This window comes from Bubalus bubalis, chromosome 3 (genome assembly GCF_019923935.1).
Source record: "Bubalus bubalis isolate 160015118507 breed Murrah chromosome 3, NDDB_SH_1, whole genome shotgun sequence".
In the NCBI taxonomy this organism is placed as follows: Eukaryota; Metazoa; Chordata; class Mammalia; order Artiodactyla; family Bovidae; genus Bubalus; species Bubalus bubalis.
This window is the reverse complement of record NC_059159.1, coordinates 49829258-49846436: the sequence shown is the minus strand read 5'-3', so window position 1 is coordinate 49846436 and position 17179 is coordinate 49829258. Positions and strand designations below refer to the sequence as shown.

Here is a 17179-nt window from a genome sequence, read left to right as displayed (position 1 = left end):
TTCAGCGGTCGCCTCGAGCGGTACATTTTCTGATTTTAGTAACCAAAGGTGGGCTATCTGGAACTTCAGTAGGAAGATGCGCTCGGGTTTTTATTCACGCATTTGACTTCCCTCCGTGCTTCTCTCTGTTATTAATATTATTCTTGTAAATATTGTACTTGCCGCTGCAGAAGTGGGATGCTTTTCATCTTTGATCCAAAGATCTAGAACTTAACTCTTTCCTTTCAGAGATACTATTGAATAGTCACTGTGAGCAAGGCAGTGTGCAGAGTTCTGAAGGAGGAGAGAATTTTGAGTGAGACTGTGCCTTGCCCCCAGGACGCTTACAGTCAAGCAAAGGAGCTGTAAACAACCAGAGTGCTGGGCGAGGGAGTGATAAAGAATTCAAGAGAAGGGAGATTCTTAATGGTCTGGCAGAATCAGAGAAGGCTGTGGGGAGGTGATGGCGTTTGATTGAGGCCTTTGCAGAGGGGTGGATAGGATGCTGCAGAAGGTGAGGTGGAGGGGTGGCTGCGGGAGCAGAGGGTGATGGGGTGGGTGCAGGTCCTGGAGAGCAAAGAGCAGTTAGTTGTCCTAATGAATAAATGGTAAAGGAGAGGATCACTTGTGCCTGAATTAATCATGGTTTGGTTTGGAAAAAGTCCTTCAAATAACAGTCTGCTTTTCAGGTATTGACTTACTACTCTTGTGAGTTTTTTCTGTGCTTTTTACACTTTGTCCTTCCATTCTGATTTTCCTTCATTACATATCCTATTTGCTATCCACTGTTGGCAATCAGTAGAAAGGAACTTTGAATTATCATATTTGCTCATTGTTATTGTTAGCAGCTGTGGTGATTCAGCTATGGAATTTTTTTGTCCCAAATTGAGTTCTGTCTTTATCTCTGAGTATCATTATCTGATGTCAACAGTATTTTAATTTATTGAACACTTGCATTTTGCAAAGTGCTTTACTTTTATCATCTTTTAAGATTGCAAATCAACTTTATGAGGTACAGTTACTATGAGGAAACCGAGTCTCAGAAGGGACAAATAACTTGTCCCAAACTTCACATCTAATAAAGGGCACAGAGCCCAGGTGTGTCAGACTCCATAGCCATGGCATTTTACAGACTTACTGGGCGGTGTTCACAGTTATGCTGAACCATGGGGCAGAGTTGAAAACTCATACATGGGATCATTAGATCTTAGAAGGCGGGAGATGGGCACCTGCAACTGGGATTTGACAAACCGATAAAAGAAGCACTGACAACAGAAAACACTTATGAAATGGATTCCCACCTTTATTACAAAGATGTCAGGACACAAGTTGGTAAAAAGACCAACTTGAAGATACTACAGAAAGAATCAGTGTATGACGGGGCATGGGGGAGATGGTTAGAGGAAGAACAAAAGACCTGTTCCCGCTCTTCTTTTCCTGAGAAGAACCAGCTCTCTCCCTTGGGAAATGAGACCCAAGAGGGAGGCAAGATCGACATCATTTTAACGGTAAAATAATGAGAAGTGTTTTGAGATTTTTTTTCATTCATTTGGATTAAGTAGATTTTTGAAAAATTCAGGTTCTCTTGGGATGGTTAAAAAAAGGGTAATTCCCACACACTTAAACCACACAGTTCTCTAGGCCCTGTGCAAGACATGGGAGAAAGAGAATGTTGTTTGAGGAGGAGGAGGTGCTGGTAATCGTGCAGTCACTTCAGTCTTGTCCGACTCTTGGAGACCCTGTAGACCGCAGCCCGCCAGACTCCTCTGTCGATGGGATTCTCCAGGCAGGAATACTGGAGTGGGTTAGCATGCCCTCTTCCAGGGGAGCTTCCCAACTCCGGGATTGAGCCCATGTCTCTTATTTCTCCTGCACTGGCAGGCAGGTTCTTTACCACTAGTGCCAAGAGATTAAAAACCAAGAGGTTCCCCAGTTGCTTAAGTAGATAGTAGTACTCTGGATTAAAAGCAAGGTATTACACAGTATGATTCCTTTTGTTTAAAAACAAAAGGAGTCTGTGTGTGTGTGATAAAGTAAATAAAAATTTGATATTTTCTGCCAGAAACAATTCCCCCACTCTGTGCATGTATGTATTTATTGAGCTCCTTCAGTGGGCCAGTGGACAGGATAGAGTGGTGAGCACACTGTACATTCTCTGCTTTCTGTGAAGCAGACAGTCGGCTAGTGGAGGAAATAGACATTAATCATGTACTCCACTAATAAAATGTAAATTAAATACATCAGGAACATCATATGAATGTGTATGGAGGGCTGCAGTTAAGAGAGGCTTTCCTGAGAACGGAGGTAATTGAGCTGAGATTTAGCAAGGAGGTAGACAGGGTGGCGCAGTGGTCAAGAATCTGCCTGCCAGTGTAGGAGATGCAAGAGACATGGGTTTGATCCCTGGGTCTGAAGATCCCCTGGAGGAGGGTATGGCAACCGACTCCAGTACTCTTGCCTGGAGAAACCCATGGACAGAGGAGCCTGGTGGGCTGCAGTCCATGGTGTCAGGAAAGTCGCACACGACTGAGCACACACATGGAGGGTGTGATGTAAGCCGTTGGTGGTTGGGGAAGCATGTTCCAGGCGGTGCAGGTGCAGAAGAGGGTTCCAAAGACACCTCCTGTCTTTGTCCTTCTGGCCACATGCTCTCATTTTACCGACGCACATCTTCCTGTGAAAGAGCCTGTGGAAGGTAAATTATTGAGTCCTTGCCTGTGTGAAATGCTTTATGAACTCTCATCCTTCGTTAGTGCTTTGGCTGTGTATGGAACTTGAGGTTGAAAGTCATTTTCCTCAGCATTTTGAAGGTTTTGCTCTGCTGTCCTCTGACATCTGTTATTGCTATTGAGATGTCTAATCCCATTTAGATTTATGTTCCTTAATGTTTTGGATGACTGTATAATTCATTGTCAAGACTGGGACCCTTGGGGTGCTAGCCTGAAGAAATAGCAGGATGGGAGACTTTAGCCAGGACTCTCTGTGGTAGATGGGGCCATACAGTCACCCTCTTTACATGTGACTTATTCTCCCTCTCCCCCTTTAGGATCTTTTCTTTGCTTCTAGAGTTCCACATTTCATGACGATGTGTCTTATGAAAGGTTCTTTTTCCTTCATTGCACTAGGTTGCATTGGGTGGTGGTTATTAGTTCATTCCTGTCCTTCGATTTGGGGAGGTTTTCATAATTATTTCTTTAATAATTTTCTCCCAGCCTTTGTTAGGTAGGTGTTTACCTTCCTGGATTATCCTCTAAGTTATTTTCTTCTTTCACACATAATCAAGAGCTAGAGATTTTTGTACATTTGTCTTCCAGTTCTGTTGCAAATGTTAAACGTTTCTTGTGTTCAGTCTCTCATTGTACTCTTCTGTCACAGCACCCCATTCTTGTGGAAGTGTGTTTCTCTCACTTCTCTGAGGGTGTCCTCAGAGAGGAGGAGGAGGAGTTGTGAGTTCTTTTTCTTTTCTTTCTTTTGTCTGTGTGTGTTTTGTTTGTTCCTTGTATTGCTTTCTTAAGTTGCTTTTTTCCCGTTTGCTTTGGTCTCTGTCTAAGGCTTTCCTCAGATGCTGCTGATCCTTAGCTGTCACTTCATGTTTCAGAGTACAGCATTCTAAAGTATCTCTGAAACCTGGGTGGACCTTTCTGTCTCCTTTGTATGTAATTTTGCTGAGAAGTAACCTCTTGGTTCTCAGAACTTGGAAATCTTCTTTTCTGGGGAGCTGGGGGATGACCATGCAGTTTCTCCAGAAAACACTCCCCTGCTGTCCTGCCTAGGAACTTGTCACGTGGCGACAGTGTGCTGGGCACAGGGTGGGGAAGGAGACAGAAGGTCCCAGATGTCAGCCTTCTGTGCCTCGTATCTCTCAGTTTGGAGCTTCTGTGGCTCCGTTTTTCCGGAGAATCGAGCCTCCTTCCCCTCCGTGGGGCAGTCACTTGGCCATGTGGACACTCCAGAAGGCCCCGTGGTTCTGCCCCTGCCCTCCTTTTAGGGGAGCCGCCCTCTTGAGCTCCTGCTCACGGGGGTTCCATGGGCCTGATTCACTCACCTTCATTGCCTGTGGGCCCTTGGGCTATAACTTCCTTTTTGCTCTTCATCTCCTGACTATCTTGGAAAATTCTGTGAAAATCTACTCTCACTAGTTCTCCCTTTCCTCTTTTTTCCTTGTGGGTTAATACATCTTTTTATTTTTTCCTCCTCTACTGTCTCTTGGAGGAGTTGAGAAGGGAGACGAGATAAACCAATGTGTTCAGCCTGCCATTTTAAACTGATTCCAGCATGCCTTTTTCCAGGCAGAGTATGGTAACTGCTGGTTAGATTCTGATAGTACTATCAATGCCATTCCTTGCATATGTGGTTATGGGTCACATAGGTTTTTGTGGGCTGACTGGGGAACCCACCCACATATATGATTTTCCCCTAGAACTAGAGAACAGACTAGAACGAAAATATTTCACATACCTCTCCATTTTCCAGATCACATAGAAGATTACAGATACTGTATCATTATTGTTGAAATGAAAACCTCTGGTAACTACCAGAAACCTTAATTTTAATGGAAAAGTTTGTTTCTAAGTGAAGCCATAAAAATTGAACTAAGAGGCAAAGCTAAATTCTTCCATCAGTATCCCTAAAACTTCATTTTTCAGCAACTTTTTGGAAAGCAGTATTCCTGATTAAATTTAAGCCTAGTGTTAGTGAGAGCTGTGGGAAATGGCAATAGCCAGGAGAAGAGTTTATTTACCTGTATTTTCTTGCTGCTTTCTTATTCCTGCCTTGCACACAACACAGTCTTCTCACACTGAATGAATTCATCGGGCTGCACGGATAACCTAGACTCAGCCAGACAGACCAGTAAAACTCGCTTCCTAACCACAAGTGACTAAGAATAGCTGTGTAAAGCACCAAGGTGATGAAAGTGCAACCCACAATATGTAAAGCGCACAGGGTGCCTGAGAGTAAATGCTGCACCAGCTTGGTGTTGGAATCGCAGGGACTGCTGTGCGTGTCACACCCCCGCTGTGGGCGTGGGGCTCCCGTTTCCAGCCATCTCCATTGTGCTGGGGCAGCTTTCCCCGAGCTCCCAGTGGCTGTCATGGCCCCATTCTCAAGGGATCAGAGACCGTTAGGAAAACCAGGAATGGTGACTGTTCTCTCTTACATGGCTGAAACAAGGTAAGTAAGGGCAATGAGATGTAGTCATTCCATTATTTATTTTCCTTCCTTTTAAAAAAAAAAAAATTTATTTATAATAGATTGATGATTGCTTTGCAATTTTGGTTTGATTTCTGTCACACATCAACATGAATTAACCATAGGTGTACATATGTCCCTTCCCTCTTGAATCTCTCTCCCACCTCCTGCCCTTTCCCACCCCTCTAGATTATTACAGAATAAGCCCCACTGGGGCTTCCCTGGTGACTCAGATGGTGAAGAATTTGCCTGCAATGCAGGAGACCCGGGTTCAATCCCTGGGTTGGGAAGATCCCCTGGAGAAGGGAATGGTAACCCACTCCAGTGTTTTTGCCTGGAGAATCCCATGGACAGAGGAGCCTGGTGGGCTATAGTCCATGGGGTCACGAAGAGTCGGACAGGACTGAGCAACTAGTGCAGTGTGAGTTCCCTGAGTCATACAGCAAATCCCCATTGGCTATCTATTTACATATGTACATGTACATTCATCCACGCTACTCTCTGTTTATCTCACCCTCTCCCTCTTCTCCTCACCATTGTCCATAACTCTGTTCTCTGTGTCTCCATTGCTGTTCTGCAAACAGATTCATCAATACGTTTTCCTTCCTTTTTATTCTTTTTCTTTCTTTAAAAAAATTTTTTTTTGTTAAGCTGTCTTCCCTCTGCCTGCGCAGCCTTGCTTTTGACAGGATGTTGACTAGGAACCAGAGCCCATTTTGGCTCAGCCTTAAGGGCAGCTGTTTACAGAGTAGCATGTTACACGGGGCTCCTGTGTCGAACGTCTGTGTAACACTGGATTTGGATCTTGTATTTAGCTGCCAGAAGTGACTGTGATGAAGTAGGGGAGATAAACTGATAGATTGGCTGCCAGAAAGATGTTGGGAGTCAATCAGATAAACAGGGCAGAGAAATAGCTTGCTGTTTTCCAGTGATAATAAAACAGAGGCCTCCGGTCCCCACATTTTTAAACATAATTGCCACGGTAATAATGTCTAAAATAAGCAAATGAAAAAACAGCACAGGGGGTTTTTTATTTGCGACTGAGATTGCCTTTTCCCTTTTGCAATAAAGATTCATCCTATATGGAAATGAATATTTTTACAAATTTGTTTTCCTTCTCCCAGTGCTCACTTACATAAGCAAATGACAATTAGAGAGTGAACTGCTTTCGTAGGAATTTATCCCTTTATTCCCCTCAGACTTCAACTATTTAACTTGGTGAACTATATATATGTTGCTTCTGTGCCTTACCTACAAAATAATTACTTATGTTTGTGAAGAAACAAGTTTTAAAGTCAAACCTATATTCTTGACTGGTGACAAGCCGGAAGGGGTTTATTTTTAGGATTTCTTTCAGAAGATTTTTGAAATTTTAATCTCTGTTGCTGTTTCCCTGCACCGCATAGCACTTGTGTAGGAGAGATGATAATCTAGTTTTATTATTATAAGTTAAAATTCTCCTCCTTTAATGTCTAACTTTTAAATCTATTGCTTCTCCTGGCTAAGACTTTTTAAGATCCAATGCAGATTCTTCAGTGTGTGTGAGAGCTAGAGAAGCAGACGTAGCTTGCACGCGGGGGACTAACTAGGATTAAGAGGAGAGCTGGAGAGTGGTTTAGTTCCCATGGAGTTAGTTGTGCCCAATGAGAGACTGGCTCTCTGGGTTGTGTTCAGAGTACAACTTTCTTTAGTTCCCTCTTAAAATTACTATGACTGTAAATGTGTTGGTATCATATATGGTTGGGCTTCCCAGGAGGCTCAGTGGTACAGAATCTGCCTGCAATGCAGGAAATGCAGGTTTGATCCTGAGTCGGGAAGATCCCCTCAAGTATTCAGAAGATCCAGTATTCCTTACCTGGAAAATTCAATGGACAGAAGAGCCTGACAGGCTACAGTCTGTGGGGTCGCAAGAGTCAGATCTGACTTAGTGACTGAGCACTGCTTTGCAGACTGCATGGTTAAAACATTTATTCATAAGCATGGTAGAGTATCAGGTATGGAAGGCAACAGCAGAAAGTCCACAGTTCTAATTATATCCAGTAAAGGCTTTTTGCCTAAAGAAGACCATCCTGACTGCTGGGGTTATAGGTCAGAAGTTAACCACGTACCATTATCTTGTGGGTGAGAAGCCCATGCATTTTCCTTTTCGCCACCCAGCCCTTCCCACCTGACCTTTTAAAGATTCTCCATTGATATCAACGAGGACAAGACTAATCATAAAAACAACGAAGGGGATGTTGCATACTCATTGATCCGTTTGAGATGAACTGCGGGACAATAAGTCTTCCAAATGGACTTCTGCTCTCAGTTATTGCGATGGCCACCTTTTTAAAGATATATAAATATGAAAGGGTTAACGGGAATTCAGTCATGCTCTCGCCTGGGTTGTCCCTTATTGATTGTAGTTTCAGAGCTGTCGCTGCCATTCAGAATTCCTCCCGTGCCCTTTTAAAGTCAGTTGGTGCTGGGAGATGATAAATAAGTCACCTGCTTTCCTTTCTCCCCTAGCTTCTCCGAGAACTCATAGAACGGAAGACCAGCTCCTTGGACCCCAATGATCAGGTGGCCATGGGAAGGTAATTTGGATATGGCTTTCTGTTCATATAGGCAGCCTGTGTAATAGTTTCTCCATCTGAGTCCCCTTAATTCTACTTCCAAGGCAACGACTGGTTGTAGAATTATGAAAGCTGGGAGTTCCTTGGTGGCCTAGTGATTAGGATTCCAGGTTTTCTCTGCCTTGGCCAGGATTCAGTTTCTGGTCGGGGAATTGAGATCCTGTAAGCTGTGTGACGTGGCTAGCAAAAAAAAGTTAAGCATGATAACAAGAGCTAGACAGACAAAGTGATGGAAATTGTTTCCTCTACATTGCCATAACTTGAATGGCAATTTGAATGAGATTACCAAATATGTACCTGTAAAGGGTTTATTTTAGGGTTTGTTTCACAAAGTCCATTTTAAGCTCCTTGCATTGAAATGAGATCTGTATCAGTCTCTGATCAGTGGATAAAAATGTGTGCTCTCAGCTGTCAGGACCTGGCACTGGGCACAACCTGTTCCTCGCTCTGTGAGTCTGCTCTCATTTAGACCTCTGCCCCTTCAGTGAAAGCTGCCGCAGAATTAGACGTGGAACTCGGCAGCATTGCCCAGATGTCAGGGTAGGATGGAACACAGTGAAGGAAGGAAGACCCTTGTGCGTATGCTTCATCCTGTGGTTGGAAAACAAAAAAGACATTTAAAGTGCTACCTAATGAATAGTGTACATTTAAATAGCCATGAGCCGTAACTTGCAAGAGCATAAATGGAAACCAAAGCTGCAGGTGTCAGAATGGGATTCTGGGGAAGAGCAGCATTCTGAGAGATCACAAGGAAAAATTTGTGCTGATGAAATAATTTTATGTGAGTAAAACCTTTGAATTTTAGGGTAGGATGTTAATATTTTGTATATCACTGGAATGCTATAGAGAGCTGTTCACTATAAATTTAATGTGATCGAGCAAATTGCATTTAAGTGGTGATTATATTGTACATCTATCTGACTTTACAATAAAATAGATTATGGTAATTAAGATTATATTAAGATTACAGTAATTGGATTTCCCTAGATTTTTTTTTTTTTTTAATGTTGAACTTTCATTTGAGTCAGGTAAGATGACCAGCTGCTGCTCTTTCTCCGTTTTCCCCCCACATTTTGTTCATATACGCAATTTATGAAGATTTTCTTAGCCCAGTATCCTTTATTTGAAAAATGAATTTCTTTTAATTTAAAATGACTTGCTGAAAATATGACTCTTGTTTGAATCCTGATTCAAACAAACCAACTGTAAAATTGAGACAATCTGGAAAATTCAAAGACTGACTGAATATTTGATATTTAACTTTTCTTTGGTGTGACAGTGGTATTGAGATTATTTGGGGGCTCCTGGTATTGAGATTATTTTGGGGGGGGCAAGCCCTTTCAGCAAAACATTCTGAAATAATGTAGCTGAAATGAAAATTAAATAAAATGACTATAAAACTAGTATCAATAGCAGATAATTCTTAACACTTAGAAAAAATGGAAAGCACAAGGAAAAGCAGCTGGGTATTAACAATGGGAAAATTAGATTTAAATAATTCACATGTTCAAACCAAACAGCAGGTGCAATATTAGTCATAGAATAGGCTGTGCAACTAAACATCAACAGCAAACCCAAGCAGCTACACTCAGTATGATGGGTTTCCCTGCAGACTGGTAGATTTAGTGCTTGCCACAGTAACTCCACATACTAAGGGGCGTTGTTCACCAAATCTGCTGGAGAATTTCCCAGCTGCCATTTTTTTTTACCGTTTTAGTCGCTTTGGCCCCAGTCTGTCTTGAGGAGCTTGGTGTAGATTGAATGATTTCTTTATGCAGCGTTGTTAGTGAGAAAAATTCTGATTTGTCAACACATGTAACTATTTCTGTTGATGATGCATAATATCACTTGTAAATTTCCCAGGCAGTGGCTTGCAATCCAGAAGCTAAGAAGCAAAATCCACAAGAAAGTAGATAGAAAAGCCAGCAAAGGAAGGAAACTTCGGTGAGTTACTTTTTAGAACAAATGTTAACATTGTGTTTTGTTACTACTTGTTTTGCATGTTGGCTATGACATTTTTTTCTATTCTTCTGATGATTCTATGTTTAAGGAGCAGAAAAATCACTAGAGCAATATTTGAGGCTTTTTTGAGATTCAGTTTTTCTTACTCTGAAATGGAAAGATAGTGTCAGTTACTTTTTGTTTTACTGCTGTGAATGAATAGGTTGAATAATATTTGTATTTCCCTGAAAGAGACATAATCAAAAAAGAAGACAAGAGAATTGAAATTGCCTTAGTTTTGAAAAATGATTTCCTTATTACAATGTAAAAATTGTACTTTGGAGTCTTATTTAAGCAGAATTATATTGGTCCATTTTCATGATGCCATACATGTACCTAGTATGCTAAAAAGATAAAAAATGAAGGCTTCCAGAGATTGTTAACACTGTGCTTAAATGAGATGAGGAGTGGAACTTTTATGAGAATACAGAAACATATCTGAGTGGAGGAGAGCCCTCAAACCTGTGAGCCCTTGAAAGTCTTAAAAAGAATGGAAACAAGGAACCAGAGTAGAAGTGACATTGGTGTGCTTTCAGACTGAGATTCCTTGTAACTATTTTTATATATTACATAATATCACTCACACAAGGCCTCAGTGTCGAAGAAACTACTTGTAATTCAAGTGCACATTGAAAAAAAAAATCTTAGACTCATTGTGTTAGGCCAGTTTTCGGCAGATAGCTAATCCCACATTTTTGTTAGAGCCTGCCTGTCATTAAAATTATTTCTGGACAAATGTGGATCTATGTCATTTTTAAGTATCTTCAGAGAAGCAGATTCCACTACTTTAATTAACCCTTTTTAGTATTTAACAGAACTCATCAGGAAATGATTATTTTTCTTTAAGTTTGAAGAAGTGCAAAGTAGCTTTTCATTATCTTTTGACTGAAAGTCACTTTTCTTAAATCTCAATCTTAAATTGTTACAATTTGTTTAACTTTTTTCATGTGCTGAAGTTTCCAAACCTTTCTGCTTCTCCCAAGTTTGTTTTCAATGTACCTACCAGTTAAGAGCATGGACTCAAGAGCCAGACTCCCTAAGTCTGAATCCCACCCTTGACACCAATTAGTAGTTACTCTGAGCAAGACCCTTAAACTCTCCGTTCTAGTTTCTTCATCTGTAGAATGGGGGTGATAATAGTACCAGACTTGTAGGGTTGCTGTGGGGATTAAATGAGTACATGTATGTACCGCTTTTAGACCAGCACCAGGAACACAGCATGGGGAAGGGCGTGGCAGCCCACTCCAGTGTTCTTGTTGGAGAATCCCAGGGACAGTGGAGCCTGGCGGCTGCAGTCCACAGGGGCCACACAGAGTCAGACACGACTTGAGCGACTAACACAGTACAACAACCGGGACATAGCAAGCGCTATGTAAGTGTCTTTGCCTTATTCCTATCATTGCTACTGCTGTTATTATCCCAAGACTGGATCAGTCTCCTACTGGAATGTTCATTTACTTGCTCACTCACGTACGTGTCTCACTGGTACCTGTCTCTTCTGTACCCCCATCCCTGATAGGATTTAAAGAAGAATGTTACCACTGCTATGTCACTTCAGTCATGTCCGACTCTGTGTGACCCCATAGACAGCCTCCTACCAGGCTCCTCTGTCCCTGGGATTCTCCAGACAAGAACACTGGAGTGGGTTGCCATTTCCCTCTCCAATGCATGAAAGTGAAAGTGAAGTCACTCAATCGTGTCCAACTCTTAGCGACCCAAGGACTGCAGCCCACCAGGCTCCCCCGTCCCTGAGATTCTCCAGGCAAGAACACTGGAGTGGGTTGCCATTTCCTTCTCCAATGCATGAAAGTGAAAAGTGAAAGTGAAGTCGCTCAGTCGTGTCCGACTCTTAGCGACCTCATGGACTGCAGCCTACCAGGCTCCTCTGTCCCTGGGATTCTCCAGGCAAGAACACTGGAGTGGGGTGCCATTTCCTTCTCCAATGCATGAAAGTGAAAAGTGAAAGTGAAGTCGCTCAGTCGTGTCCGACTCCTAGCGACCTCATGGACTGCAGCCTACCAGGCTCCTCTGTCCATGGGATTTTCCAGGCAGGAGTACTGGAGTGGGGTGCCATTGCCTTCTCCTAGTACTTTATAATTGATCAGGCCGAATAAATACCTGTTCTTTAATTTTGAGATTAGACTTTTCTCCAATACTGCACTTTTAAAATTGTAACTTTGAAAAAGACATATACCGTATGTATGTTATCACTTTCATGTGGAATCTAAGAAATAAAACAAATGAATGTACATGATAAAACAGAAACAGGCTCACAGAGGGAACAAATCAGTGGCTCCCAGTGAGGAGAAGGAGGGGTGAGATGGGGATATGGGGATTAAAAGACAAACTACTGTGTACAAAATACAATGGCAGCAAGGACAAATTGAACAGCACAGGGAAGTATAGCCATTATTTTATAATCACTTTAAATGGAGTATAATCTATAAAAATATTGAATCACAATGTTGTTGTGTATCTGAAACTAATACAATGTTGTAGATCAACTATACTTCTAGTTAGTTAATTAATTAATAGCTCTGTGAGGCTTTAAATGTTCTCTTGAGGGAGGAGCCCAGGATTTCAGTCAGGAGGCTGGCTCTGTCTGGCTGTATGATGTTGGTTGCTCTTTATTCTCTGAGCCTCACTTTACTCATTTAATAAGTGGAGATACTAATCCGTGTGTGTGTGTGTGTGTGTGTGTGTGTGTGTGTGCCTGTCAGTCGTGTCCAACTGTCTGTGATCCCATGGACTGTAGCTCTCCAGGCTCCTCTGTCCATGGAATTCTCTAGGCAAGAATACTGAAGTGGGTCGCCATGCCCTTCTCCAGGGGATCTTTCTGATCCAGGGATCAAACCTGGGTTTCCCGCATTGCAGGCAGATTCTTTACTTACTGTCTGAGCCACCAAGGAAGCCTGATTTGGTTTGAGGGATGGATTTGATTTGAGGATTCAAATAATGTGTATATGTCTGGTACATAATAAACATTTGAAAGTGTTAGATTCTTCGATTTCTCTTGTGTTTATCTGTTGGCGTTGCTGTTGCAAATACATGGTCTTCAAAAGAATTGAAAAGAGCAAAAGATGTCTTTTTTCATTATTGTATTTTTGTGAGTTTTAAAGCTGCTAGGGCAAATATCTATAATCGTGTGTCCCTTGAGGGCAAGAATTGTGCTGATTTTTTCAAGTTAATTCCAACCTTAATGCCTACTGTAGTGCCTCACACACATGTTTTTGGATGATTATGACAGTGAAAGTAACCCGCTTATCAAGTAAGACTTCCAGTGAGATGCAACATTCACACTTCACACTGAGCAGACTAGGAAGAGTTAGCCTATGGAAAGGCCAAAAAGAATAATGTTTGCCAAAACACAGGCTTGAGAATATCCCCGTCTGTTTTGGGAACCAAAGTTCATTTGTTTTGGCAGAGACTTGAAGTAAATATGGGGGAATAACAGGAGGTGAGACTATGTGAAGTAAGTGGGTGCTAAATCGTGGTCATGCTCGACATTTGGACTTTATTCTGTTGACTGTAGCAAGTCACTGAAGAACAAGGAGGCCTGAGCAGCTGTCAGAGCTTGGAGCGTGCATTGCAGCTCACTGCACTGCAGGGCCCTAGATCGGGTCCTGGGAAGACAGAGGGCAGTAGGGCAAAAAACGGGCACACTTGCATGCGGCCTGTGGTTTAGGTTATGTATTGCACAGATGTTAATTCCTAATTGTGATAATGACATTTGTATGAGTTGTTACCATTCGAGGAAGCGAGGTGAAGGTGCACATGAACTCTGCACTGTTTTTGTAACTTTCCCATAGGTCTACATTATAGCACAGCACAAGAAGTAAAAAGAAAAGTAATAAATAAGGTCACATGCTTTGAATTGTGTTGCAGTTTCATCACCCGTATTCATCGAGGCTTTCTTTGTGACCATGAACGTGTGGGATGTGGTCAGAATCAGTGATGTTCATATATAGCAATAACGATAACTAACATTTATAAAACTCTCTCTGTCGGGCACTGCAGAGCAGTTTACATGCAGAAGTGGAAAAGACACAACCTCCGATGCTAAAATGTTCAGGTTTGAAATCTGGCTCTTGCACTTACTGGCCTTAAGACCCCTTGGAAAAAAAAAAAAAAGACCCCTTGGGCAAGTCACTTAACATCTCTTTGTGCTTCAGTTTCCTCATCTGTCAAGCCAGTATGATAATAGAAGGCACATCCCATAGGACTGTCATGCAGATTGAAATTAGCTAACTCATGTAAAATACTGAAGAAGAAGAGTGACTCACCCACTGTTACAGAGCTAGTAATCATGAACGTAGATTTAAGCTAATTGGTCTGATTCCAGAGTCCACTTCTAACCTGTGGCTCTTGAGTTGTTTCTCTGGCCAGGACTTCTCAGGTACCGAAATGATATCTAGGCTACATTAGAACTTTGCTGGGAAGGTTTTAACAAAGGGCCTATGAGAATAGGTTTAGTTGCTCAGTCGTGTCCGACTCTTGCAACCCCATGGACTGTAGCCCATGAGGCTCCTCTGTCCGTGGGATTCTCCAGGCAAGACTACTGGAGTGGGTTGCCATTTCCTTCTCCAGGATAGATAGGAATACATGTCATAAATAACTTCGTTTAAATTAGACCCCCAGAAGAGCTGGTGATGTGCCAGCTGTCATCACTGGTGCTAGGTTCCACCATGGGCAGCCTTTGCTTGTGGTTCAGTTCAGTCGCTCAGTCGTGTCCGACTCTTTGCGACCCCATGAATTGCAGCACGCGGGGCCTCCCTGTCCATCACCAACCCTCGGAGTTCACTCAAACTCACGTCCATTGAGTCAGTGATACCATCCAGCTATCTCATCCTCTTTCGTCCCCTTCTCGTGCCCCCAGTCCCTCCCAGCATCAGTGTCTTTTCCAATATGTCAGCTCTTCGCATGAGGTGGCCAAAGTATTGGAGTTTCAGCCTCAGTATCAGTCCTTCCAATGAACACCGGACCGATCTTTAGGAAGGACTGGTTTGACCTCCTTGCAGTCCAAGGGACTCTCAAGAGTCTTCTCCAACACCACAGTTCAAAAGCATCAATTCTTTAGCGCTCAGCTTTCTTCACAGTCCAACTCTCACATCTGTACATGACCACTGGAAAAACCATAGCCTTGACTAGATGGACTTTTGATGGCAAAGTAATATCTCTGCTTTTTAAGGTTGGTCATAACTTTCCTTCCAAGGAGTAAGCGTCTTTTAATTTCATGGCTGCAGTCACCATCTGCAGTGACTTTGGAGCCCAAAAAAATAAAGTCTGGCACTGTTTGTATTGTTTCCCCATCTATTTTCCATGAAGTGATGAGACCAGATGCCATGATCTTAGTTTTCTGAATGTTGAGCTTTAAGCCAACTTTTTCACTCGCCTCTTTCAGTTTCATCAAGAGGCTTTTTAGTTCCTCTTCACTTTCTGCCATAAGGGTGGTATGTTTGTGGTAGGGTTGGAGAAAAAAGAAATATCATAGCAAAGGTGAACACTGCCTTGTGGAAACATTAATTTCAATGATAGCAGGTCAGTGGCATCACCCTGGTCAGATTGGGTGTTAGCAGTTTGCTGGTTGGATGCTAGAAAATAACTTAAAAAAAAAGAAATATGCTGGTTTGGGGAAATAATTATAATTATTAATTACCAGTATTTTACTCAGCATTATCTATAAGTGGATTTGATCCTGATTTAAGCAGAATCTTAATGTAAATGAATTAAACTCTCAGGCCTTTAATAATGAAATGTCATATTGTGTTTTGTATTTGTCTTTTCTTCTGCAACAAAATTATATTTATCTCTTAATATGGTTGGTAATTTTAGTACTAAAACATGCATCCATCCTCAGTACTGAGATGAGGTAAAAATGCATTGTATTAAATCATCTTTATTTTGATTACTACTTAAAAGCCTGTCCTTCATCATGCACTTACTAGTTATTGAATATATTGTATTAAAGTGTAAAGGTATTCCACAGAGCAGTGCCATCCAATAAAAAGTATCTTTACATGTGTAATTTTTTTAATTTTTCTTTTTAATTAGAAGATAATTGCTTTGCAGTGTTGTGTTGGTTTCTTCCGTGTATCAGGATGAATCAGCTATAAGTATACACATGATTATACTCCTTCCCGCCCCGCGCCTCCAGGTCATCACAGAGCCGCAGGCTGCACTCCTCTGTTGCACAGTGACTTCACTGGCTCTCTCTCTCACACCTTGTGATGTGTATGTCTCAGTGCTGCTCTCTCAATCTGTCCCACCCTCTCCTTCCCCGACTGTGTCCATGAGTCCATTCTCTTAAGTCTGTGACTCCTACTCCTGTCCTTCAAATAGGTTCATCAGTTGCATGTGTAATTTTCAATGTTCTAGTAGCTGCAATTAAAAAGGGGGAAAAAGAAATAAGTGTACTTAAGTAATAATACATTTCATTTAGCCCAATATCTAGCTAATATTATTTCAACAATTTATTGTTTTAAAATTATTAGTGATATATTTTACATTTTTTCCATCTGAAATTTTCAAAATCTGGTGCACACTTCCCGTGTTCAGTAAGCCACATGTGGCCAATGACTCCTGGATCAGACAACGCAACTATTGGGTATAGTTCATAGTCTTTGTCTAGACAGTGAATTAATCCTGTCTTTGAACATAGCCAAGAATAGTTTTCATTTTTTCAGATGAAAAATGAAGTTTGGTGAAGCCTAAAAGACATTAAAGGGCTTCCCTGGTGGCCCAGACAGTAAAGAATCTGCCTACAATGTGGGAGACTTGGGTTCGATCCCTGGGTTGGGAAAATCCCCTGGAGGAGGGCATGGCAACCTAGAATGGATAAGCAACAAGGTCCTACTGTATAGCACAGGGAACTGTATTCAAAACCCTGTGATAAACCATTGTGGAAAAGTATATGAAAAAAATGTGTGTGTGTATGTATGTGTGTGTGTGTGTGTGTGTATATATATATATATATATCAGTTCAGTTCAGTCTCTCAGTCATGTCCAACTCTTTGTGACCCCATGGACTGCAGCATGCCAGGCTTCCCTACCCATTACCAACTCTGGTAGCTTGCTCAGACTCATGTTCATCCATCAAGTCAGTGATGCCATCCAACCATCCATCTCATCCTCTGTCATCCCCTTCTCCTCCTGCTTGCAATTTTTCCCAGCATCAGGTCTTTTCCAGTGAGTCAGTTCTTCACATCAGGTGGCCGAAGAATTGGAGCCCCAGCCTCAGCATCAGTCCTTCCAATGAATATTCAGGACCGATTTCCTTTATCCTTTGATCTGATCTCCTTGCAGTCCAAGGACTCTCAAGAGTCTTTTCCAACACCACAGTTCAAAAGCATCAATTCTTTGGCACTCAGCTTTCTTTATGGTCCAACTCTCACATC

General features: G+C 41.9%; 1 protein-coding gene across 3 annotated transcripts in view; it reads left to right on the top strand.

The window, feature by feature from the left end:
• Positions 1-17179, top strand: part of AATF (apoptosis antagonizing transcription factor) — a 105727-nt gene that overhangs the window by 60111 nt on the left and 28437 nt on the right. For 2 of the 3 annotated variants that reach the window (XM_006065485.4, XR_003108039.3), the window contains exons 9-10: positions 7678-7745; positions 9648-9728. The exons of the other annotated variant lie outside the window; for it this stretch is intronic. In XM_006065485.4, coding sequence (XP_006065547.4) covers positions 7678-7745; positions 9648-9728 — 149 coding nt within the window. The remainder of the gene's footprint in view (positions 1-7677; positions 7746-9647; positions 9729-17179) is intronic. 3 annotated transcript variants of the gene reach the window in all.